The sequence below is a fragment of the Rhipicephalus microplus genome, chromosome 2 (genome assembly GCF_043290135.1).
Source record: "Rhipicephalus microplus isolate Deutch F79 chromosome 2, USDA_Rmic, whole genome shotgun sequence".
Taxonomy (NCBI): Eukaryota; Metazoa; Arthropoda; class Arachnida; order Ixodida; family Ixodidae; genus Rhipicephalus; species Rhipicephalus microplus.
Window position 1 is genome coordinate 293,374,104 of NC_134701.1, and position 25,320 is coordinate 293,399,423.

The 25,320-nt window shown below is 46.7% G+C and overlaps 1 protein-coding gene across 4 annotated transcripts in view; it reads left to right on the plus strand.

Annotated features, from left to right (window-relative positions):
• DUBAI (Deubiquitinating apoptotic inhibitor) overlaps positions 1-25,320 on the plus strand; it is a 119,898-nt gene that overhangs the window by 88,302 nt on the left and 6,276 nt on the right. For 2 of the 4 annotated variants that reach the window (XM_075882271.1, XM_075882270.1), the window contains 3 exons: positions 3,156-3,447; positions 19,806-19,886; positions 22,140-22,409. In XM_075882271.1, coding sequence (XP_075738386.1) covers positions 3,156-3,447; positions 19,806-19,886; positions 22,140-22,409 — 643 coding nt within the window. The remainder of the gene's footprint in view (positions 1-3,155; positions 3,448-19,805; positions 19,887-22,139; positions 22,410-25,320) is intronic. The other 2 variants (XM_037429349.2, XM_037429342.2) reach the window with 2 other exon arrangements.

The window sequence follows — 25,320 nt, forward strand, 5'->3', positions numbered from 1 at the left end:
ATTAAGTACGACGGTATGTGGCACAAGCATGGCTGCAAAATGGCATGACACTGGACTTAGTTTGGATTTCTCAGTCCTGTCGAACTTCTTCCTAGCTTGCAGTTGGCACAAGGCTCTGCCAGATGGAGCGGAAGTTTAGCAAGAGTTTCATGGCCCTGTCTATGAGCGAAATGTCTAAGAGGAATTGTCTCAAAAAAAGCCGAGAGGGACAAACTCATGGTGCTGGTGTATTTTAGTCACAGTGGCCACTACAAGAAGAATTGTTCTTCTTGGTGTGCAAATTTCATCTGATTTAATAATATCTTTCATAAATAAAAACTCTATTTTAAATTTAAAACTCGTTTTTCTCAAAACATTAATATTGCCATTTTTTTTCAATGTGCCCCTCATTTTTCGGGCACTTCTAGTGCTCGGATCTGCATGAATATTTGCCCAAATTTTTTCCAAAGTATGACAAATGCAATTATGTAGTTTAACTTTCAATATTTTATTGTAAAATAAAAAAAGTTGTATGTATACTTTTACTAGGGTTGGTGAAATATGGACTTTTTACATCTATTATTTTTCACGCATATTACATATTTTGTATGTGCTTCCTAATTAGTTATTTGCACTGTATACTTTATTTGAAGCATTATGAACTATTAATTGTAAAAAATTACAAAATTTTAGGGATGAAAAGAGGGGGGGGAGGGGGGGCAAAAGGGTCAAGGTTTTCCATTTGCCGTGTTGCAGAGCTAAAAGTGTGTAACTTGCAAGAAAACTAATTATATATTTGAAATCAGCTTAAAAGGTTCCATAAACAGCTCAAGTTTTATTGCTCTAGGGTTAATATTAAAGAAAAAGTGTCTTCGAGTAGCATCTCCCTTTAAAGTAGCTCGAGTCATTGCAGCTACATGGGTTTGGGCAAATAAGGCAACAGGCCAGGTCAACAGAACACCTCATTGCTACGTTATCAATAACGCATAAATGTCGTGCAGAAGGTCTGTCTGTTCTAGGCAGATAACATAGGGTAGAGTCTTACGCCTTTGGTCGTCGACCGCCTTGGCTCACAGCGGGTATCCGGTGGTTGTCCTTCATCTCGTGGCTGGTACAAGAGAGCCTCTCACTGTCAGCACGCTCGTCTTAACCAACGTCTTGGTATCATTCCCCCAAACGAGGGTAAGTTCCTTTGCTGAGGTAAAAGAAACCCATTCCGTGAGCTGGGAAAAAAGAATAGCGTGCGCCGGTCGCGGGGTGACCCATCCGTTCGCTAGAAGGCCCCCGAACGACAGAAACTGAAACATGAGAATATTTTGTTGTTCATCACCGAGGAAGGCTAGGACGGTGGGTTCCCTACCGTGCTCTCCTGGGGTTGGCCCTCTGCCAGGATGCAGCCGGTGCCCCCACTTGTCGCCGCTGCATCCAAAGTAACCACCGCTGCTGCCATGCCCACTTGCATCATGGCCAGTCATCACCACCGCTGTCGCCTCTGCCATCGTTACTGCTGCAGTAGACCCAACGCCGGTAGCACTCTGGTCGAGACCACGCCCTGTTGAGCCTCTCCACTCAGTCCGATGTGACGGTTGAGAGCAGCCATTTTGTGAAGCGTCTCGTTCAGCACTGATGTCAGGCTGCCCTCTCCAGCATGGTCTGAGCTGCCGCATCTGGTCTAGGCTTCTTCGGTCTGGTGGGCTTGGAATTTTCGTCCGTGGTATGCTGCACCACGGCCTCGAGGTAACAGAGGCCGTGGGGGGTCCAGACAACCATGGCTCATCCAGGTGGTGACGTCCTCGTCACTGCGGCTTAGAGGCAGCTGTCTCTCCCGACTGGGCTGGCGATTGGTCACCAGGCACCGCTTGCGCATAAGCTTGGTGGTGAGGGTGATGGGGGTAGGGTGGCAGTGGCGTTGCTTGATTGTCAAGGGGCTGCGATAGCGACGTGGAAGGTGTTGGGGGGGGGGGGGGGAGAGGGTGTGATTTCGGGGAATCAGCGGTCTTCTCTCTGAGCTGTCCTGGCGACTCCTCTTTTTTTTTAACTATCCATCTGCTTGGTGAAAGTCGACACAGATAAAGGAAAGGTTAATCCTCACACACGTGTTGCGCACAAACCATTACAACTCGCATTGAATATATCAAACGCGGCCTGCCTTGCAGAGCTGTCTCCACCTGTTATGCAGGAAGTAACGCGGCTCTGGGCTCCTCGCTCAGTGTCAAGCTTTCTCACCCACCACCTGCGGCCTGAAGGGGGACTGGCCGTAGTCTTCGTGCTCCTCCCGTGGCACATAAAGGTTCAAGTCGCCTACATGCACCTGGCCGCCGCTCTGTTTGCATTTCATGTTCACGAGCCGATAAATGGGCGAGGAAATCTTCTCTATTACTCTGTATGGCTGGGACTATTTTGGTGCCAATGAGGCTGCAAACTGTTTGCTAGCATCGCTGGAAACATTATGGCACCGCAGCATCAGATCGGCAACTTCGTAGCGTATGTTTCAATGCGTGCGATCGTACTGCGCCTTCTGCTGTGCTCTAGCAGTGCTGAGATTACGCCGTTCTTTACATAAAACTTCTGCTAGCTTCTCGCACAACTGCATTGCGTATTCAGCTCATGCTGATGTCGCCGCTGGCACTCCACTACGATTCGCGAGGACGGTCGTCATCAGATTCAGCAGTTCTCTTTCCAGGTTCAGAAAAGAAGGCGCATACCCAGTCTTATTGCTTCATGGTTGATCGAAATGGGAAACCGATCTCTGTAAGGTAGGTTTCCCAGTCCTTATGTCTTTCAGAGAACGCAGCAAGCATGTGCTTGTTGTTGCGATTGACTCACTCCGTGGGGTTCGACTGAGCATGGCAGGTGGTTGTATTCTTGTGCTTATTGCCCAACTCGGCGGACGTGTCAACAAACACCTTCGCAGTGAAATGAGACAAGTTGTCCGTAGTCCCCTCTTTTTGACTGGTCAATAAAAAAAAGTTTAATCTCGCCTATAACATAACCTTCATTTTTTGAGCACATTTTCTCATAGTTTCTGTGTGTGTTGTATGAGAGAGGATATGGTGCATTGTAAATGTTTCAGGCCACCCCACATACGTGTAGCCAAGGTTCACCACCATATGTATTACCAGAAACCTGCTCATCTGTTTTCCTTGTTTAACACAACACCCCCTTTCTCTTTGCAGATACCACTGCAGTGTGTGTGGCACCTTAAGAGACGCATGCCGCACTGTAGCTCTGGCTGAGCCCCCGAGGCATCTTGTGCTGACTCTGATGCGCTTCTCATACGACGGTGTTACGGGAACTCGAGCCAAGATTCTCCGCGAGGTAGCCTTCCCTCAGCTCCTAGAATTGCCCTCCAACTGTGGTCTTGACAGCAGCCAGCAACCAACCTATGTCCTCTACGCTGTGGTGGTCCACTCGGGCACCTCAGCCGATCGTGGCCACTATTATACGTACGCCCGATACTCCAGCCAGGTGAGTATCAAACCTTCTTTTCAGTGATTCGAGGTAAAATGCTCTAAAACGATGACCAACACACATGCAGGGCACCACTTCCAACAAGGTTTATTCTAAGAAAAAACAGGGGCGCTATTTATGCAGACAGCGTTGTCATGTTTCATTGCTGCACAGTCGCATTTAGATACAGTTGCTGACAAATTTTTCGGACTTCACAAATGCACCTTCGAAGTTTCCATTGCACTAATGCATTTTGGCGACTGATGTTTAAAACTACCGTAATTACTCGAATCTAACGCGCACCTTTTTTCCGGTTAGGCGAGTTCATAAATTGCATGCGCGTTAGAATCGAGTACGAACAAAAAAATTACGATCAATCTATTGCCATCGGCAAATCCAAAATGGCCGCCCCCTACGTGCGTCGGCATGGCGCGTCCGCCATTTCTGCCTATGTGTTTCCCATGTGCGGCACTTCATACGTGTGCTGAGGAGTTCGTCATCTAGTAGTGCATTAGCATCGACGTCGTGGAAGGGCCGACTCCAAAAACTCGAGTGCACCACGATGCCGCTTTTAAAAGAAAAGTCATCGCGTGTGCAGAAACGGACGAAAATCGGGCCGCATCGCGGTTGTTCGGAGTTCCCGAAACGTGCGTGCTTGATCGGCGGAAACAAAAGCTGAAGATTGTCGACAGCAAAGCTTCACGCAAAGGCTTCAGTGGACCACAGCAGGGTCGGTTTCCACAAATTAAAGAGCTGCTTGGCGAGCATGTGCTTGAGCAGCGAGCGGCACAGCGGCCCGTGACGACAGAACTGCTCCAAGTGCGGGCTATGCAATTAGTCTTAGAAAAAGGTCTAATGCGGAGCCAGTTTAAAGTGAGCAGGTGCTGGCTAACTAACTTTATGAAGAGGAAAGGCTTTTCCCTCCGAAGGGGAACATGCATATGCGAAAAGCTTTGCGGAGGAGTACGATGAAAAGCTTCACAGTTTTCAGAGGTTCGTCCTAAACTTGCGGCGCAACAACGGCTACCTGCTTGGGCAAATCGGGAATGCCGATCAGACGCCTCTTTACTTCGACATGCCTGGCACCACAACCGTCGAGAAGAAGGGAACAAAGCAAGTTCGCGTGCTGACATCGGTCCATGGTAAAGCTACAGTGACGGCAATGCTCTGTTACACGTCAGATGGGCACAAGCTTCGCCCGTACCTCATATTTAAATGGAAGACGCTCCCGAAAGGAGTCGTTTTTTCGAGTGGTGTGATCGTGCGGGCCAGCGAGAAAAATGGGTGCGCGTTGCAATCGATGTCTTAGGGTTTTTTTGTTTTTTTTTTCGCGGTGGAAATCGGGTGCGCGTTACAATCGAGGGCGCGGTAGAATCGAGTAAATACGGTAACTTCTGTTCTAAACTTCGATTTTTCGGGTGAAATTTTTTGTTTTGGGCTAAGCCGCTCAGTTTTGAAAGCCGCCATGTTGAATTTCTTGTTGGTTTGGTCGAGTTTGGCTTGCAGTGGCTAGTTGTGTGGCCCCCAAAATTGGAAGCATGCACTATCTTTCAGTTTGGGAGGCCATGTCTGATCTTCTTTGGCTAGCAAAACATAGAAACTTTTCTTTTCCAATAAGCCTTATCATCATCATTAATACGCTGTAGGTTTCTATTTCTGGCATTTTTTTTTATTGTCCTTGCGCACATGGTCATGCTAGTTGTATGATGATCCTAGAATAACTAGCTAGTCTGCCATCTCCGTGAAGTTCCCATGCAAGACCGTGTCCACACCGCTCGTGCGTGCACAGGGGGCGCTGCGATCTATCCGAGCACTGGCTTGGTTTGTGCCGCACTGGTCGCTGAGGATAAATCGGTGGGGCATTGCGCCTTGCCGTTCAGTTTGCGCTCTCGCTTGATCTACACGTTTTCATTGATTCTGTTCTTTGGGCACACTGGAACGTCTTGCACAGATAAAACAGTCAGCCTAGGTGGAACAGTGGTTTCGGTGCTCGTCTGCTGACCCGAAAATCGCGGTTTTGATCCCGGCCGTGGTGATTGCATTTTGATGGAGGCGAAATATTAGAGGCCCGTATACTGTGCGATGTCAGTGCACGTTAAAAAACACCGGATGGTCCAAATCTCCTGAGCTTTCCGCTAAGGCCTCTCTCTTAATCATATCGTACTTTTCGGATGTAAAGCTCTGATATTATTAACCGATAAAACATTGCATTGCACTGTTTTTTGCATCCACCATTGAAGTTATCTAGGTTCGTTCCTTAATGACATTGTTTCATTCAGGAACCGCCAGTAGGATTCAGTACAAGGCTCCTCACAACCTCGTACCGGTCCCCATTTGTTCTTTCTTTCTCATTTCTGACACATTTTGAAAAACGTAAGGAATGCTGCCGAGGGGTTTAATACCCCGGAGGGTTATGCAAATGTTAGATTCGTAAAAGAAGCATGGAAATATGACAGCCAAGTCTGACGCTAAAGGTGATGCCGAGCATCATGAATGTTCATATTCATTCGAATGCATTCGAGAAGTTAAGAGTGGTATGAGCATTTCAATTCTTCAGTTATGAGGTGATTCGGGGGTTATTTTTGTATTCCGACAAGGTCGAGAAAGCTTGTGGCCCCGTGGAGCCAACTCAGAACTTTATTAAAAAATATGGATAGAATTATTGAAATAATGACTTCCCGAACGCCTAAAAAAACGCTCTATACCCAAATTTGCCAAACAGTGCGTTTCTAAAATAATTTCTAGAATTTTTGAAAAGAATGGGAGACACATGCTACGAACACAATTGGCGGTTTCCTTTCATCGAGCACAGCAAAAGGTCTCCGTGTCAAAATTGAGAGCATGGTGCAACTGCTCAAATTCCTCAGGTCTGCCGGTTTCAGATATTTGATGACTTCAAATTTAAGCCAGGCCAAGCTCTAAGATATATACAGAATCTTTCGTCACTCCTCCACCACAAATGATCACCCCACTGCAGCTCAGTTTTTGGTTACAATAAATGTCCTTGCATTTTATAACCTTGCAATACCACCTAGGTAGGGGAACTGTTTGCCACTGGTGATCAGCTCTCTTTTATTTGGGAATGGCCACCCACGCCTGCCACAATTGACGTCGTTGACAGTCTCATCAATGGAGGAGATTTTAGTGGTGTGGAGACTCCACTAGTGTCACGCACAGACCACAGTGCATATGTGGAAAAAAAAAAAGCCACGATATGCTCACTTATATTGCTGGTTATGTAGCGCATAAGACACTAAAAAAGACGCAGTGTGAGACTTGGGCAACATGTCTCACATCAGACAGAAGCATAGCAACAGGGACTGACCAGGCTTTTTTTTTTGTTCACAGCACACTTTGATAACGGAGGCCTCACATACCCCCTCTGGACTCCTCAAAGCAGCTATTGCTAAACTCGAAGATATTTTTGCTATTTATTTTGGCATGAGCAAGCTGCTTGAAAAGAGTGTTGTGGATTTCAGCGCTTTGTTTAAAAAAAACAGATTTTTCTCACCTGGGATGTCAATAACATTCGAATTTCATAAAAAAGTCTCATGAAATTCTACATTTTACTTAGATTCTGCTTCTTCACAAAATTACTGAACAGCGAAATAGATGTACAGGGGCAAAGAATGAAGCTGCTAAAGTTGAGAAGATGCAAATAAATGATGCCGGCGAAACTCATGTAAAGGAATCAATAAAGATTTTGATGCTCTTAATTCTGTCTCTTGAAGGGATAAGCAGCATGAACGCACCGAGGGATGATGGTCACCACTGGGAAACTTGAGTGACACTTCATGCTATTCTGCAACTAGCGCTAAGGTATTCCTTATTTACGTGTGCACAGTTTTCACCTTCTGTATTAAAAGAAAATACCGCAGGCACTCGACGTGACGCGGTAAGCAAACACGAAAACGCTGTTGTAAACCTCTCCGCCAGCCTGCCCGTAAGCAGGAGCTGCAAAAGGGGTGTCTGCTTAAGGAACTCCGATTGACCACAGCGCCATCACCACATGCATCACCGAGCGGCCGCGGCATAAAGCGTAGACTAGCCAGTATGTTCTAGAGACCCTACTAGTTGTGTGCCTTGTGTGTTTGAGCCTCGTGCGTCTCACATGCTTGTTGCTGCTCGCAATTTCTCGGTAGCATTTCGAGGGGGTGTGGGAAGGCAAGGTGCTTGGCTACTGACCTGAAACACACGGGTTCAATCGCGGCTGCGATGGTAGCATTTTGATAGTCGCGAAATGCTGGAGCTTCTCATACTGTGCAGTGTCGGGGCAGATAAAAATTTCCTTGACAGTGTTGTTAAATCCCTCTAAACAAGCGAGACGTTGTATGCATATTTTTGCAACCAGCATCAAGTTTTGTTTGCTTAATGACATACTTAAGTTGCAAATATCACAAACACAAAGTAAAGAAACACACAACAACAAGCACGACCGGCACTTCCAATTAAAATAGACCGAGCGCAAACCCAAACTTAAGTAACAACATACAGACATGCGCAGTCTTCACGCAGTCTTACGCTATCCAGCTATCGAACAATCTCTTCTCCGATACGTACGTCACCGACGTGTTGCTGATACACCTTTCTCCTTTCTTCTTAATGTAATAGGCTTCCATCAACTTATGCGCAGTTTTATACCTATTTCTACCTAGAATCTTAAACTTCGGTGACATACGTATCGGGACAGAGATTGTTCAATAGCTGGATAGTGTAAGGCTGTGTGAAGACTACATACCGTATAAACCGGACTATAGGTCGAGTGGGAATATAGGTCGATCCCCCAAGTTCAGGTTACCGAAAAAAAAAAAAAGGAAAACAACCCAAAATTGCCGAACGATTTTTATTTGCGAATTAAGTGTATCGCACCCCGATCGTCGGAGCTCCCCTCAACCACCATCGCAACTGTTCCTATTCGTCAGACGAAGCATCACTGTCTTCTGAAGACGGGAGTTTGTTGCTGGCCGCCTCCCACAGTGCGTTGTCTTCCGTGTCATACAGCGAGTTGCTGATGGAACATTTCTTAAAAGCATTTTCAACCATGGAATCTGGCAAGGAACGCCAGGCGGAAAGCACCCAGCCACAAACAGTTACAAGCGGAGGCCTCTGTAGGCGGCCCGTCGATGTCTTTGGGTTGTCGCCGGACATCCACTTTTGGTACTCCAGCCGCACTCGGTCCTTGAATGGCTTCTTTAGCACAACGTCCATCGATTGGAGGGTGGACGTCATACCGCCTGGTATCACGGCAAGGTTCGTTTTTTTATCGCCCAGTGCACGCTTCACAGCGTCGGTTAATTGACCATAAAACGCATCTAACACCAGCATGCTGCAAAGACGCAGCAGTGCACCTGGATTACGGTTCCAGACTACTCGTATCCATTTGAACATCATGGCCTCGTCCATGTATTTCTTTTTGTTGACGCGAACGACAGCACTGGGCGAGAACACTTCCTTCGGCATTGTCTTACGTTTGAAAATGATGAAGGGCAGAAGCTTTCTACCACCTGCCATGCATGCCAGCAAGACGGTGAAGCAAAAGTGCTCGTTGTCAAAGGACAACAGCTTCATATCCTTGGCGCCACGCTGCATGATCATGGTCGATGAAGGCATGTCAAGCCACACAGGGGTCTCATTCGCATTGTCAATCTGCCCCATCATTTAGTTGTTCTGCTCCCGAAGCCAGTTCATGAAGCCCTGAAAGTTAGTAAGCTTGACCTCGAACACGTCTGGAAACTTCTGACAGATGTATGTGCGCCACCGGAAAGAAAATCCTTTGCGTCTCATGAATCAATGCATCCAAGAGTTTGGTGCACGAAACTCTTCTCTCGTGAGCCCAGCTTCGCGAGCGAGTTCCACAGATTTCTTGGGAATGGTATCCACGGTCACTGGCAGCAAGCACGCATAAACTTCCCATACAAAGTTCTCTAGTGTATTGTCCAGGTGCGGATGAACCGCACTTCGCCCACGAAATGACAGTTTCCGAGGATTGCACATCTGCAGCTTCCCTTTCTGCACTCTCCAATAGCGCACGCTTTTTTCTAATACACCAAAGCGGCGCTGAGCAGCCATATTCCCATTCGCTTCTGCGAACTCAACAACCTCTAGTTTAAACGCAGCTTGTACTGCCTTCTCGTACCGCTACTCATATTCAGTGAACTAGAAAAAGACCGTTAAAAATGAAACTTAATGTCAAGTGGAGCGAGAACTTAGAACAGATCGGAGGCAAATCACGAACACAAAAAAACAGACAAGAGAGAAAAAAAAAAACCTGCTATTCGATTTGAATGCGAATATGACCGTGTCCAGCTTCTCATGCACATGCAAGCCACATGTTGCCAGACAGTGGTGCACTGTCGGCTAGACACCGCTATATAAGACGAGGGGCGACTTTAGCTTGTTGTTTTATTGAAAATATCTCGACTTATATACCGGTTTATACGGTATGTATGTATGTTATTACTTAAGTCTGGTTTTGCGCTCAGTCTACTTTATTTGGAAGTGCCTCTTGTGCTTGTTGTTGTGTGTTCCTTTACTTTGTGTTTGTGATATTCGTGGCCAAAAATCAGTCTTGTTACAATTTGTTTGCTTAGTTCCACAGAGCCACAAACTTTGCCGCCCGCAAAGGTCGGCGGCAGCAATTGCCAACACGCTTGCCAACGATGTAGCCCGAATAGAGCCAAATTTGCTTGTCCTCTAGAACGGCATGGAGCATGGCATTATTGGGAATTTTTTTTTAGGCTTTTCTAATTCAAATAACTGCATTTTTATAGCTTGACTATTTTTTCGGGCTGTTTGATTTTTCAGGCTACATATTTTGTGGTCCCTGCTGAGTCCATAAAATCGGTCGGCGACTGTATGGCAACTCTTTCTGCAATAAAGATGTGGACACACTCATGCAATCGTAACCTGCTTCAATAATCATTTTTTGCCTCAATTATTCGCACATGTTCAGTGATTGAGTCAAGATAAGTGGAACAGATTGTTAATTGAGAAAGATGAGATTATAAAAGAAGGTGATTGTTGTGCGAGTGTGGACTCCATATTATTACTGGAGAAAGAAATGTGATATCTGAATGCGACTGCACAGCAATGAAACGTGACAGCGCCGTCACCATGAATACCCAGGTGAAAATTTCCAGCTGGTTGGCTATTGGTTCCAGCAGTGCTGTTTTATTATCACATTCCCAGCATGTGATGGAACCAGCAGGTGATTGAACCAACAGTTGAAGATGATGATGATCAAAACTTTCTTACTCCCAAAAGAGGGGACCGACCGAGAGGTCGGTTACGCTGCTTAGAGGAGGTCAGTGGAGATCCCTTGGGACACCGCGGCCTCCAATGCGCGTGAGATTACCCGGCGTTGCTGTGCCGATTCATTGATATGCAGAAGGGACTCCCATGTATCTTCTGTGTGAGAAGCATCAGCGTACTGGGGGCACGTCCATGCCATGTGTATGAGGGTGGCCGATTGTGAGCAGTATTTACAGTTTGGTGTCACGAGGTGTGGGTATACCTTGCTATAAAGCCAGAGGTTGGGAAAGACACCTGTCTGAAGCTTGCGCCACAGGACGGCATCACGTCGAGGGAGGTTTTTGTGACTCCTTTGGTCACTTACACAGATATTCTACAGCACTACTGACTAAGCCGTCTCCGCTATCTTCCAGCTCACAAAACAGTTGATGGAACCAGTAGTTAATGGAACCCGCAGTCGATAGAACCAGTAGTCAATGGAACCAGTAGCTGTTGGTTCCAGTGCAGAGTTGCGAGCAGTCGGCCAACCTGGAACTCGCCGACATAGAACACACCTTGAAGCAACAAGCTAGAAATAAGTTGAATTTGAGCTTTTTATTGTCAGCCTAAATTTTATTGCAGCTCGAACCAGTTAAAATCCACGGCATGTATGTTTCCAACTGGAACTAGTCCCTTCACAGCTGAACAATTGTCACATTCCATTTTCGTTGAGTTGGAGTGGTACCAATGTGCAGATTAAGTTTGTTCCCTTCAGCAGCATGTAGTTCTAAAGGTGCTGTTTCAAAAGCTTGTTAGGTACACACAAACGTTGATCCAAAGTAATAATGACTATGTGACGTAGGAAAGCAGTGACTGATGGTAGAGACAGGTGAAGAGGAAGTGAGGATGAAATAAACGTGGCGTATGAGCCAGGCCACGTCTCCCATTCATCATAGCTCACACGAGTCAACAGGGTGGAGACCTGCCTGTCCCTTCATCAGTCGCTCATCATCGACGCAGTTCCCCACAAAATGCCCTCACCATACATCAACTACCGAATCTTCTAGCAGGAAACAACGACCAGCACCATGACACAACCATCAGCCGACCTTGACATCCCCAAGTACACCGGAGTAGCGGACGATGGACCCGTGCAGGACTGGTTCCCTCTGTTCGAACTTCACAGTACCGCTGCATTTCTTTAATTTTATTTCCTTAAATACCCGCGAGGGGGTATTACATAAGGGGTGGGTAATTATAAAGACAAGACATAGGCGCCCAAGATTTAACATAGAAAGTGCTTATTGATATTTTCTATGAACGATGATGGGCAGGGAATGGTTGCGATTTCACTGGGAAGGCCGTTCTAGTCTGGTGCGGTGCGTGGAAAAAACGAGGCAGAAAAAAGTAGAAGTCCAGGAACGTGGCCAAGCAACTTGAAGCAAATGGCTCGTGCGGTGAGATATGCGTGTTGCGAGAACGATATAAGGTGGGGCATGCAAGCGACTATGAAAAAGTTTGTGGAACAATGACAGGCTGGCAATACGATGGCGAAGTTTTAGATCTGGTAAACCAGATTCTGCTTTCAATTCAGATACGCTGACAGTGGAAGAGTATGAACAGTGGATAAATCTAGCGGTCCGGTTTTGAAGCGATTCGATGGCATGTGTAAGATAAGATTGTCGAGGGCCCCAAATTGGCGATGCGTATTCTAGTTTAGGTCGAACGGTGGATTTGTATGCTTGTAATTTTACGTGTTGTGGAGCGAGTCGTAAATGGCGTTTAAGGAAACCCAGTGTTTTATTTGCAGATGAAATGATATTAGTGACGTGTCTGTTCCATGAAAGATCACTACAAAGAGTGACGGCCAAATACTTGTATGACGGAACATTTTCTGGATGGATGGCGTTAACTGTGTACGGATACACAAGCGGCATGCGACGGCAATGGAATGAAACGACTTTACATTTACTCCGGTTAAGTTGCATGAGCCAGCGCTCACACCATTCCTGGAGGCAGTTTAGGTTGGCTTGTAAGGATGACTGTTTTGAAGTGTCAGTAACAGTGTCATATATAACGCAGTCATCAGCAAACAGGCGGGTTTTACAGGTTAGGTTTGAAGGCAAGTCATTTATGTATATAAGGAATAAAAGGGGACCGAGAACCGAACCCTGGGGTACTCCGGACGTTACTGGAAGAGGATTAGAGGTACGGTTGTTGATATTAACAAACTGGGAACGGTTTGTAAAGAATTCTCTGATCCAATTTAGTATGTTCGGGTGAAGATTTAACGGGGAAAGTTTTAGTAACAGTCGAGAATGGGGTACTTTGTCGAACGCTTTGGAAAAATCTAAGAATACGGCATCGGTTTGTAAGTTACAGTCCAGGTGAGTATGCAGATAATGAACAAATAAGGCCAGTTGCGTTTCATAAGAGAAACCTCTGTGGAACCCATGTTGTGCTGGATGGAAAAAGCTCTTTGAATCAAGAAAGTCTATGATATGCGTGTAGATGACGTGTTCCATGATTTTACAGGGCACGCTGGTTAAAGATATGGGACGATAGTTTAATGGCGAGTTTGGGAACGGCGCGGAGGGGAAGCGTCACATAATGTCTGGGTTGGGTGATCGGGTGGATGCCAGAGTGCAAGGCGAGAGGACTGGTCGAGGCCCTCATGCAACGAACGGGCTCACCTTCATCTCGTCGATGTCAACGACAGGCTTGCAAGTCCGACGAACGTCGTCTCGGTGGTGGCTCGAATGGACGTCGCTGCGACAGCCAGCCCTTCTGCTGGAATCACGGTCGCCAAACCAACTGGCTGCGAGGCGTCCTAGCGTTAATAGGGAGTCGTGCACAGCGTCTGCGAAAACTGGCCTCGTGCAGGAGCGGTGATGAAAAGAGCAGCAGAGCTTCTCAGCAACGGCCGGGAGCAAGGCACAGCCGGGCTGCCTGACGACCGCAGATTTCTGAACACCTCCAGAGTCCAAGGCTGTGTAGTGGCCGGTGACTTCCTAAGTTATCGTCGCCACCACGTACAGAAACGTACACCGGTGATGATCAGGCCTCTCCAAACGCGCGAAGCGAAGGAAGGCGTACACAGTCCTTCTCCCCACGCGAAAGCAACAAATGACGATCCCTTTTGCCAGCGAAGAAAAAGAAACAAAAACACACGAAAAAAAAACATAAACTAAACATGAACACTCAAATGAAAATCAACAGCAGCAACTGGGCGGGGCCGACTTCGCTGCAGCACTGGCTGCAAAGAAGCAAGCTAACTGAGACTAGACAGTAAAAATGACTGCCTTCGGTTGCGGAAATAAGCTTGCAATCCGGCGCGAAATCACTTAAGGTGACCGCTTTCTCAGATTATATCAATGTGTGGTTTGAATGCAGTTCGTCGCTCCGGGTGTCCGCCGTTGCTTGCGCAAAGTGCCACTGTGCACTGGCACAGGCTCGTCAGACCTTGACGCAAGGGCTTTCAGGTCTGCGATGTGCCAACAGCTGAGTTTTCTCGAAAGCGGATCTTTCAGCAAGTACAAGTGCGGAGTCCAAGCGCAGAGTCCAAGCATTCTCTACTCTTTACGGACCAAGCTACTTAAGAGTGAGCGAAGCTGAGAAACACTTGCTCGTGTCATTAAGAGCGTAGTTGCGCTACAGGACAAGATCACCTACCTTAAATGAAAGGTGGCGATGTTTCGGGTCGTACTGGGCTTCCTGCTCGGCCCTGGCCGATGCGAAACTCTGCCTTGCTCTACTGAGAGCTCGACAAAGCCGGTACCGAAGTGTTGAAGCGTAAGCAGAACAGTCTGCCGGTTCTTCCTTGTCCCCAAGCTGGCATTGCATGACACTGGTCACCGGATTTGCCAAACCTGTTCCGAAGTTGAGGAAAGCGGGAGAGAAACCAGTAAAGCAACTGTCGGAAGTTCAGATTGCAAACGCGAGTTCACTCAAATGGTCTGTCGAGTCCTTTTGACTTTCGGCAAAGTCCGCCAACATGGGTGTGAGCGTACGATTGGTTTGCTCCGTCAAATTGGACTAGAGATAGTAAGGTGAAGTGGTGCAATTATCAATTCCTAGGAAATGGCACGTATCACCAAACACCCGAGTGGTGAAATTTGACGCGTTGTCTGGGATCAATCTTTTCGTATAGCCAAACTGAGAAAACACTTCCTGTAGCCTCTCTAGCACTGCTCGCATTGTCACTTTTCGTAGCGGAAGCAATTCCACCCATTTGGAAAAATGATCAACGACTACTATCAGATGTATGAACCCCTGCTTACTCCTGGGGACGGCCCCATTAGATCGCAGGTGGCTACTTGCCACGGACGCTCACTGACAATCGGTTTCATCAAACTGGGCGGCTTTCCACCTCTTGATTTCAACGCTTGACAGACGTGGCAGGAACGGCAATAGCGAAAATTGTCACGCTTCATGCCAAGCCCAATCACAACCTTGCTCGGTTTCGCAAAAACTTTGGAGCCACTCAGGTAACCGGCCATGGGCTCGTCGCGAGAGACTCGCAACAGTGCGCCTCTCAGACTTTTGGGAATAACCACCTTAAACGAGTCATCAGTGGCTATGTATTTCAGCAGGAGTCCATCATAGTTCAGCAAGTATGTATCCGCGGGGAACACAGCGACATACGCCGCTTCCTGTCCCCCTGCGCCCGCCGCACTACCAGCGGCGTCACGGTGCTTCATCTCCCTGAGACCATCCTTCAACTCACGACAAAACAGATTATCTTGCTGGGCTATGAGTAACTCTTGTCTGCTGAAAACGATTCTCATTCTCCCAAAGAGGAGTGTGGTATCGTTCCCTCATATTCGCTCATGTCGGCGTCATGGATTCGTTTCCCGTTTGCTCCCCCTCTCGCCCGCTTCGCGGCACGCTGCTTCCCTGGCTCGTGGTAAGGGTGTGCTGGTTGGTTCACTCACTCTTTTTCTCCGCCCGGCGGTGCTGCCGCCGTTCCGCTCGCGCGGCCCCCTTGTGCAAAAGCACCACTAGTGCTTGTCGCACCGGGATCCAGGCTTCCGGTAGACACTGGGGCACAAGATAACGCGTCAGCTACCACGTTAGTGCTCTCCTTTCGATACTTCACTGAAAAGTCATAATGCTGTATTAGGAGAGCCCAGGGCGCTAGCCTGCCTGCAGGCTCACGGAGCCGCATCAGCCAGCTCAGCGGACTGTGATCTGTTTGCACCGCAAACTTCGTCGCATCAAGGTAGACATCAAACTTCCATAGTGCTACCATGATGGCGAGGCGCTCCCTGTCGGTCTCGGAATAATTCTTTTTCGGGGGTATGAACAAGCGGCTGGCAAGTGCCAGTGGCTGCAACACACCATCGTATTCCTGTAGGAGAACTGCTCCTAATCCCAAATCGCTTGCGTCAGTCTGAGCAACAAACGGTCTGGTCAGGTTGGAGAGCTTGAGCTGCGCCGTCTCCACAATGACTCTAGACAGACGGTAAAACACCTCTTGCTGCTCAGGTCTTCATCACCACTCAGCTTACTTACCCAAGAGCTTTGTCAAGGGCACTTGCACTCGGCACATGATGGAATGAATGACTGGTAAAAATTGGCCATTCTGAGAAAGTGGCGTAGCTCGCGTACGTCCTTGGCCGTAGGTGAATTGAGGATTGCTCAAAGTTTCTGCTGGTCTGGCTCAATGGAGCCTTCACCTAGCTCTCGGGTTTGCTCTAGTTGGGCCTTCGCGGGTTTCAACGTCATCCCGGCAGCTCTCAACCACTCGAACACATTGGCAATGTGGGCCAAGTGTTCTTCGGAGGTTCGTGAATAAATCACAATGTCTTCGAGGTAGCACATGCAGTAAGACCACTTTGCTTCCCCGAGGACACGGTCCATGAGTCTCTGAGAAGTCGCACGAGCATTGAAAAGACCAAAGGGCATACGAGTTAACTCAAATAACCCTCAGTGGGAGATAAATGCAGTCTTGCACAGGTCATGCTCATCCATCCGAACCAGTAGGTAATTTTTGGAGGCATATGATATGGTAAAGTACCGCGCAGTGCTGAGGTTTTCTACGATGGAGCTAATTGTGGGGAGCGGACAGGCATCCTTACGAGTCACTCCGTTCAGACGGATGTAGTCTACGCACAGGCGATGACTGTCATCTTTCTTAGACACCAACACAATTGGAGACGTCCAGGCGCTGGACGAACAACGAACAATGCCAGCTGAGAGCATCTCGTCCAGCAGGCCATCACTTACCTGCCTCTTGGCCTGACTGATGGGCCTGGGGTTACACTACAAAGGAAGCGTGTCGCCAGTTTCGATCAAATGGCTCACCAAACCGGTACAGCTTGGTTGATCGGTGGCGAGCTCATCATATTAGCGTAACAGTGCCGACAGACGAGCCTTCTATGTATCATCCAATTGAGTCGCACAGGCGATCAACTGATGCGGATCCTTTACGTGTTTTGCCCCTCGATCCCGATGGGAATTTTGAGCCTACGAGTGCATAGCGCAGAGGCCTGCCCCGAAGTTTGCTTGTGACACGGTTTGGACGCTTCAACTGCACAGGCAACAGAAAACACCATTGGGCTGATAAACCGCTTTAGCTCGGAAAAAGGTCCATTGCAACAGCCTCCATTCGCAATGTCCACTGTGATACCGGTTTTTAGGAGAAAGTCCCGACCGAGAATCACAGGAACACTGAGCCCTGGAAGATGAACGAAACGCGTGCGTTTCATTCGGCCTCCCGATCTGACAATCAACCTCGCGCCACCCGCCAACTGGGCCATGCCTTACATGAGGGTGAATGTTGTTCGGCTGTCCCGCAAGTGCACCGAATGCTTCTGCAAGTGGGACAACACTTGTTCGCCAAACAATGAAGCGCTTGCGCTCATGTCCAGCAACGCCGGGAATGTGGTACGTGTTCTGTGGCCTCGCACTTTGTTTATTGTACATAGGTGTTCTGTGATTGTACGATCGGCGTGATGGGGTGACGGTTCGCATTTGTTGTAGGCACTGCACCGTGCTCCCTACCGGGCTGCAGAAATGAGGCGCCTTCTTATTTAGGCACCACCATTTTATTGTGCGCGGTTGCGACGATGTCACGTCGGCAGAGCTACACAGGTGACTTCAAGTGCCAGGATACTTTTTACCGAGGACTCGAGCAGTTGTGCTGTGCAGCGCAAGTTCTGTGTCAATGAGACGATTAGGGGCTGCCAAAAGCAGCGGGACTGTCTGTTTGTGTGCAAATGTCAGCTTCGTGCCTTTCGCGGCCTAGCAATCATCAGCGGTGACAGCAAGGATGTCGTTTGGAAAGTCGCGGATGCTTGCGAGAATTTGATGATTACATCATCTTGCACATTTGGCAAGATGACGCCCCCGGCAGCGATTAGGGCGCTGAGCTGTGTAAATAAAGGTGTGCTACGTTTCAATTTGTGTGTTTATAAACTAAAAAAAAAATGGTCGACCTATATTTGAATACTTTTTTTTCTTTTATAGAACACTATAAGTAGGGGTTGACCTATATTCGTGTCCGACCTATTTTTGAGTAAATACGGTAGAAAGATTTACGTGCCAACAGAATACTCATGCAGTATTCATTCCGCTTATTAGAGCTCTCGAAAGCGCGAATAAAAGTGGGGGTTTTTCCCAGCGATGTATATATTTTGGAACTTAGACATGCGTGCAGACCACTTGAGAACAGGGTGAAATGCGCACGATGTAGAACGTGTGGCAACCATTCTAAATTCTCTTTAATAATGACTGGCGTTCATTTCTATAGTGCAAAAAAGTAATAAAAAAGACAAGGATGCATCTTGGAGAGAGATGGCTGTCCTGCATATTTCGCTTTACTTAAAATGAATGTCAGCTATCACAACTAACTAGCCTGCTCTATCACCTTGACGGATTTGATTACTAAGGCACATGATGCTATATTGTCATTAATGCATTCACTGGTGGAACTGGGTCAAGCCAACTGAAAATCAGCAAGTTACCTGCTAGAACAAACACAGAATACCAGTGAGCACTCTGCTGGGACCAGTTCAGTCAATGCGTTGTCTGCTGAAACCAGCATAAAACCATTAAAAGCCCTGCTGGAACCAGCGGAAGACCAGTAAGCACACTGCTGGAACCAGTGCGACCAGCAGGAAACCAGCAAGTTTGTTGCTGGTTCCACCAGAAACCAGCCGCTCCCAGCAGAAAGCTAGCAGGAAATTTTCTCCTGGGTAGCACCTCTGTTATGTGTTGAAATAAAGCTTGTTGGAATTAACACCCTCTGTGTGTCGTCATCATTTTTGCAGATTTTACTTCGAACCATGCAATACCAACACTTTCAGGGGCGTAGCCAAGGGGTAGCACGCCAGGCAGGTGCACCCCCCCCCCTGCCGAAACTTTTTTCTGCCGTAACATAGAGAGTGAAAAATGGCCATTTTAAGGGGGTGCCCTCTTGAAATTTTAGTGATACCCCCCTCCCCCTCAAAAAAAAAAAAAAATTTCTGGCTACGCGCCTGAACACGCCCAATTGTTTGCTTGTGCGCTCTCGCAAACCAACACCCTCCGCAGAATATGCTCGGCTGGTTGCTGACCGAAAAGTTGCATGTTCAACTCCAGCTACAGCGAATGTATTTTTAAGGAGGCAAACTGCTCGAGGCCTTTGTACTATGCGATGTCGAGGCACTATAAAATACACCATGGGCTCAAAAATTTCAGAGGCCTTCAGTATGGCGTTCCTCATAATCCTAATAATTGTTTTAGTGTTTTACCTCGTAGAACTACAGATATTATTGTTACCCACGGGAAAAGAAAATTATTGACTTGAAATTGTATGGCAACGAAATTATCCAGTATGTTTTCACTGATTGTGAAAGCGGACCATGGCTTTACTTGACGAAATCTGACAGACTTCTTCTGGCACTGTGACGACATGCAACCAGACATACTGTGAGGTCTCGGCATCCCGTCAGAGCATCACCGAAAAGATAGCGATATCTTAAGGCTAGGTTCATTCTCCAACGTTCCACTTGAAGTGTTGTCATACATATGACTGACCGCATAGCGAATCACTTTGAATGCTACTAACCTCTGCAGTTACACTAACATTCGTTTGTGCAAAACATGTGAAATGGACCCTTTGAACCTGGGCAATACATAACAAATGAACTATCTTCTGCAAGGTTGTCGCATGCACAGGGACATTGCAAGCTGCAGTTCTGGACCAGCTGATGAAAAGACAGGCCCTCGGAGTGCAGTGCAAGGTAAAACTGCCCGATGTGGCCTTGAAAAAGAGACGCAGAGGTAGCATGCCAGCTTCGCATATTAATATACGCAAAAGGGGGTGGGTTTAAGCCCTATCCGCAGAAACTTTTTTTTTCAAGGCTTTCTTTATTTTTGTCACAGTCTTTGCATTTTAGTTGGAATTACGATCTGGGCATGAATGAAATTTCCAAATGCAATTCAAAAGCCTGGTCTCTGCCCATAATGGTGTCACTGTGCCATGTGCCAGCGTTGAGCTTGCATCGTGCAGTTTGTCAGCCTCCCAGTACCTTGCGCTGCACCGGTCCGATAATCATGCCTGGCACTAGCACAGCGCCACTAGGTTCTCCAATAGGGTAGCCTGTAATGAGTGCATATATCGTGGCACCTGCGCCCGTGAGGACACATGAATGGATTTGTAGTTATATGCCATGCCAATGTTGCTGATGCTACACCAGTGGCACGCTCGTTTCACAGAGGATTTGCCACCGGGGAACGAGACACATTCAATGTAGCCAACTGTATTGCCAACATATGGTGACAATGAAGGATTATGCTTAGCCTGTCCTTCGAGTTCTTTTTTAAAGGGGAGCCCACAAAAATGCAGGTTATTCCCACTTCCAACCAACCATACCTCATTGCTAATTTTCTAGTAAAACAACACGTGATGTGATTTCTGGGTACCCATTTTTGGAACGTCTTCCTTGAATATCTTGCTAGTCAGTTTCAGCAGTTTACAGTGCTACAGGTTCGAATTGTTTCAGAATAAAGAAAAGAAACACTGGTCCACCAACAGCAAATGAGTGGTTGCGCGTTCGCTTCTGGTACAGCAACAACGGCTTCCCGTGGCTTCACTCGCGCGTACTGGATGTGCCATCCAGCTCCTCTTAGTAAAGATCAGTGGTTTGCATTTATATACATTGTTTATTGGTCATAACTGGTATGTTGTGTTGAGATGTAAACTTCATTGTGCCTTCATTATGACTTTTTTGTAGTATCAGATCTAGCCTGAAGTTGGCAAAGACGAGGTGTGGCCACGTTTTCCTGGAAGTTGTCGGTTGTTTCCAGTCGTACAAAATGCATCGTAGAGCATTTCGAGTCATCATCTACTGCTCTACTGCACAAGCCAGTCATTGTCCGGGATTGTCATCATCAGCGTCATCGTCATCGTCATGGCACAGAGTGGGTAGCTTGCATCTGCTGTGCCGTGTTGGCAGAAATAGAATGTGTGGTCTGGAACGCGTTTGTTCACCATCGTCGTCATCGTCAGGGGTGGCGACAGCGCGCAACGCCGACGGACCAGCCTCGCCCTTAAGGAGGTCTGCACTAAAAGAATATATATGTGTGCCATGGGCGGTAGGTGTTGTGTATCAAGTGGCCTTAACATCGGTCAAAGGGAAAGGAGCATTAATATGAGATTAAGAGAACTTAAACCTTCACTGTCCAAGCATTTGCATTTGCTAACTCACTGCCGGGAGTTTTTTGAATATGTGAACATCATTACCAGCAATAGTAGATACATAGGTGGAACAATAAAAGAGGCTTTCCACATTAGGAGAAGGGTACATCAGTGAACCTTCTGTTGGACAAGGGGTATGCATATCTGTGTGCTTATGTTGACTTACGTGGCCTCCCACCTGCACCCGATTAAAATTTTTTGTGTTTTTCGGCTGCTGGTAAACTTTGGCTGCAACACATCTTTGCTGTGAACTTTGAAACATCAATTAGGTTTTATATGCTAAATGCAGTGGTGGATCCTGAGAGGGGAGCGGTAGGGGCGATCGCCCCTCCCAAAACCGGTGAGCACCCCCTCCCTCTATCTTCAGTGCTTGTCGTCCACCTGCTATCACTCATTAGGACAAATAAGTGGTATCCTTTGAGTGCACATTAACAGTATTTATGCTATGATAGAGTTTTTGTGCTAGTAAAAACAAAAAAAGTAATGACCATGCCCCCCCTCTCCGACGTCACTTTAAACGATCGCACCCCCCCCCCCCCTAAAATGAGTGGCTGGATTAGCCCCTGACTAAATCACTTGTAATCCTGTGGTTGTCTGTCTCTTTTTTTGTACTTTGTGTCTCGTCTGTTGTGCTAGAAGGTGAACCCGTGCCAATTCATCAGCTTCCAACGCTTTTTGCCCTCATTTTGCTCTATCCACTTATTTATTTATGTGTGGCAGTTAAAGTTTTCTTATTGAGTCGGCACATTTAAAAACCTTGGAAGTGGGCTTATCGTTCCTTGCACATGGTACGCAGGAGTCGCTGTCTCCACGCAAATCGGTCTATCGCTCGGGGACGCCTGATCCCTTGTGCAAGCGATGGTACCTGTTCAACGACAGTCGGGTGTCTGCAGCGTCGTATGCGAGCCTGCAGGGCCTTACATGCCGCTTTCCTCGTGACACGGCTTATGTGCTCTTCTACCGACAGATGGACAGCAACCTTGCTTACCAGGAGGCCACACCAGGGGACCTGGTCCACTCGAGTTTGCGAGACCTAGTTGACTTGGACAACGTCAAATACTTTGAGGTACTGCACCTTTTGACATTTGTAGAAGATGTGTGTTTCCTCCCATGTATAGATAGCAGGACAAATTTTATACAGTTCATTCTGTTTTGGAGGCTGATGAAGTACTGTAGCACGTACTGGCGGAGTCAACTGTGTTATGAAAATGGAAAATGAATTTAAAAAACAAAGCAGCGGCAATTTCAGACTACAAACCACTGAAATATGCCAGGCCATGTGTGTAAACAAAGTTTTGTTGTAATGTTTCAACAAGAAGACAACAGTTGTGCAGAGGCTTGCATGGACCGCCACGATGGGTACGTGTGTGGAGATGGCAAGAATGGCACAAGTCTCCCAGAACGTCAGAGGCCTCTTATCATAGCTGGCAGGCGGCATTCACTTTAAGCATGTCTCAACTGCTGGCATTCACTTTAAGCATGTCTCAACTACAGATGAATGACAAAAACGGCATCAAAAATGGTCCTGGTAAAACAATTTAAAAAACTTACTTTTTCTTCTTCCAACAGTTCCCGTGCTCAGTGTATGAAAATTTCAATCAGGTTTGTGTCGCACTGCTAAAGATAGGTTTCATTCCTGGCATATGCAGCCATTGGGGGTGCAAAGCAAGAACACATTTCTGCTTAGATACAGCAAAATTTTTGCCACATTGTCATGTTTCGACCCATAAGACACTATGGTTGCATCACTAGGTTATGTTGTTCACTGTGTTTATTTGTATCCGCCACCTCTGCATACCTACAGAAGCTCAAGGCTAATAACATAGAATAAGGCCCAATTCACTTCTCTATGACACCACGCCTTCATCTCGAGATGTCAGATACTTTTTGATGGCAGAGAGCTGCTAGTGTTAGCTGGTTAGTGCAACTGCGTGGCTCGGCCATGAAAGCCGTTATTTCAATGTGCTTTTCAACATGCCATTGCTATGCATCTGGGAGAATCGCATGAGGACACTGCTGGGAAAGAAAAGGAAGCAGTGACACGTCTTGAATTTTGGGAAAGAAGTTTGCATTGCTAGCTTAGGTCAGCTATATTTTTTGCTATTTACTACAACAGAATTTTCGCTTCAGTGAAATTTTTTTCGTACTCCGCCAATCTCGTAGCGTGCGTCGACTTTAGGGGGCGCTGGGCGCATACCTCGTCAAGCTGGCAAGCGCAGTAAAACTAGAGAATACCTACTACTAAACTGGCTGTGAGCATTGCGAGTGCGAAGTCTCTTTTTCTGTGGACATCCCCCAAACTAAGGTCCCTAAAATACTGTACCCGAACACCCAAACCTGTTGTAAGATGGACAGAACTGCTCGAGCGTGTGCCCCCCTCTATCTTCACATCTTCTCCATCATGAGAATGCTCGCTCGCGTCATGGCAGGGACAATTTTCTGCATTGGAGGCGTGTGAGGGCTTGTTGGGCCAACTTTTCTCCTCATCCTCTGTGTCTGCGCTTCAACGCATGCTTGGGGAGATTTCATAATTTAGGTTTTGCCGCTCGTTCATCACATTTTTACTGTACCTCCTTGCGATAGGCTACAGTGATTATAAATATGGCAAATTTCGAGCTCGCAATTATAAAGTTTGCCCAAGAAAACCAGTACCGTGCCGCCACCAAGGACATCAGTGTGAAGTTCTTTAACGTGTCATGACTGGTACAGGAGAAAGCAGGAGAATGCGCGCTTGCTAATACAAGTTTTCTGTCGGTGAAGAAGACCTTTTATCTATGTGCGAAAGCTTAGGTCCTCTAATATTGCCGTGTCCAGAGATATGGTTTCTTGCAGCATTGTCGAGAAGCTTCCAAAAAATGGAGCATCCGAACATGCTCCACTGAACCAAAGACATACCTAGTGCTCTGGCAGGGCAATGACAGCGGCCGCAGCGATTATTCCCCATCATACCTCTCGATCGGTGATTCCAGCTTGGCTGCGTGTCAGAATGAAGGTAACTAAAGGTGATGGAGTTAATTAAATGTGATTTAAGCGAGTGAAATTTCAAAATGATTCAAAGTTGGCGTAAGTGATACGAGGGTATAATACATTTATTGAAGCTGTTTATGGCTAGGCTCTGATGAAAAGTGTCTTTGCTTATAGAGTTGCTTGCACAGAGAATATTAATATGGAGGCCGATCCCACCACGACAGATTTCTGTTTTATGCTAAGGTCAAACTAAAAATTTTTCTTCTTTGTGCCTTGCAACGAAAAGTGACGCAGTTATTTTCAACATATTCACAACATGTTCACAACTTTTCTCGCCAGGGCGAAAGGCATGAACTATTAGTTGTCAAGGGCATTTGAAAGAAAGAAACCTGATCAATCAATCAATCATTGTTTCTTTATTAGCGTCAGAAATGTACATTGCGAGTAATTATGCAGGAGGAGGTCCCAAGGTAGTAAACCGCAGGTGGGACCTCCTATGTTAATACAAAGAAAAAGATAGAATACAAATAATGAAGGAGCAAGTCACAAGAACATTTTGAACTTTTTTTTTTACTAACAATGCAAGATATTGAAAATTAACAAAATGCAGCAGTTATACGTTTAATAGAGACATTTTCAGTTTTGTCTTAGAAACATGAATTCGCATTAAGTCTTTCATATCATGTGATAAAGAATTCCATAGTGAAATTGATGAAAAAGCAATGCTCATTTTTCTATAATTAGTACAAACTTTAGGTAATAACAGGTTATGGGCAACCGCGAATCTAGTTTTATTGGAATTATTCAACAAGGCAATAGGAAATATGTCGATAGTGAGGGTGCGATGGAAAATTTTGAAAAACAAGACACACATTATAAACCTACGTTTGGAAGATGGGTAATACGTCAAGCTGGCAAAAAATCGCATGTGATGGCATTTGACGTGAAGCGAAAGATATGAGTAGCATTGCTTGTTTTTGCAATACTTTCAACATCAAAGTGTGCACTGA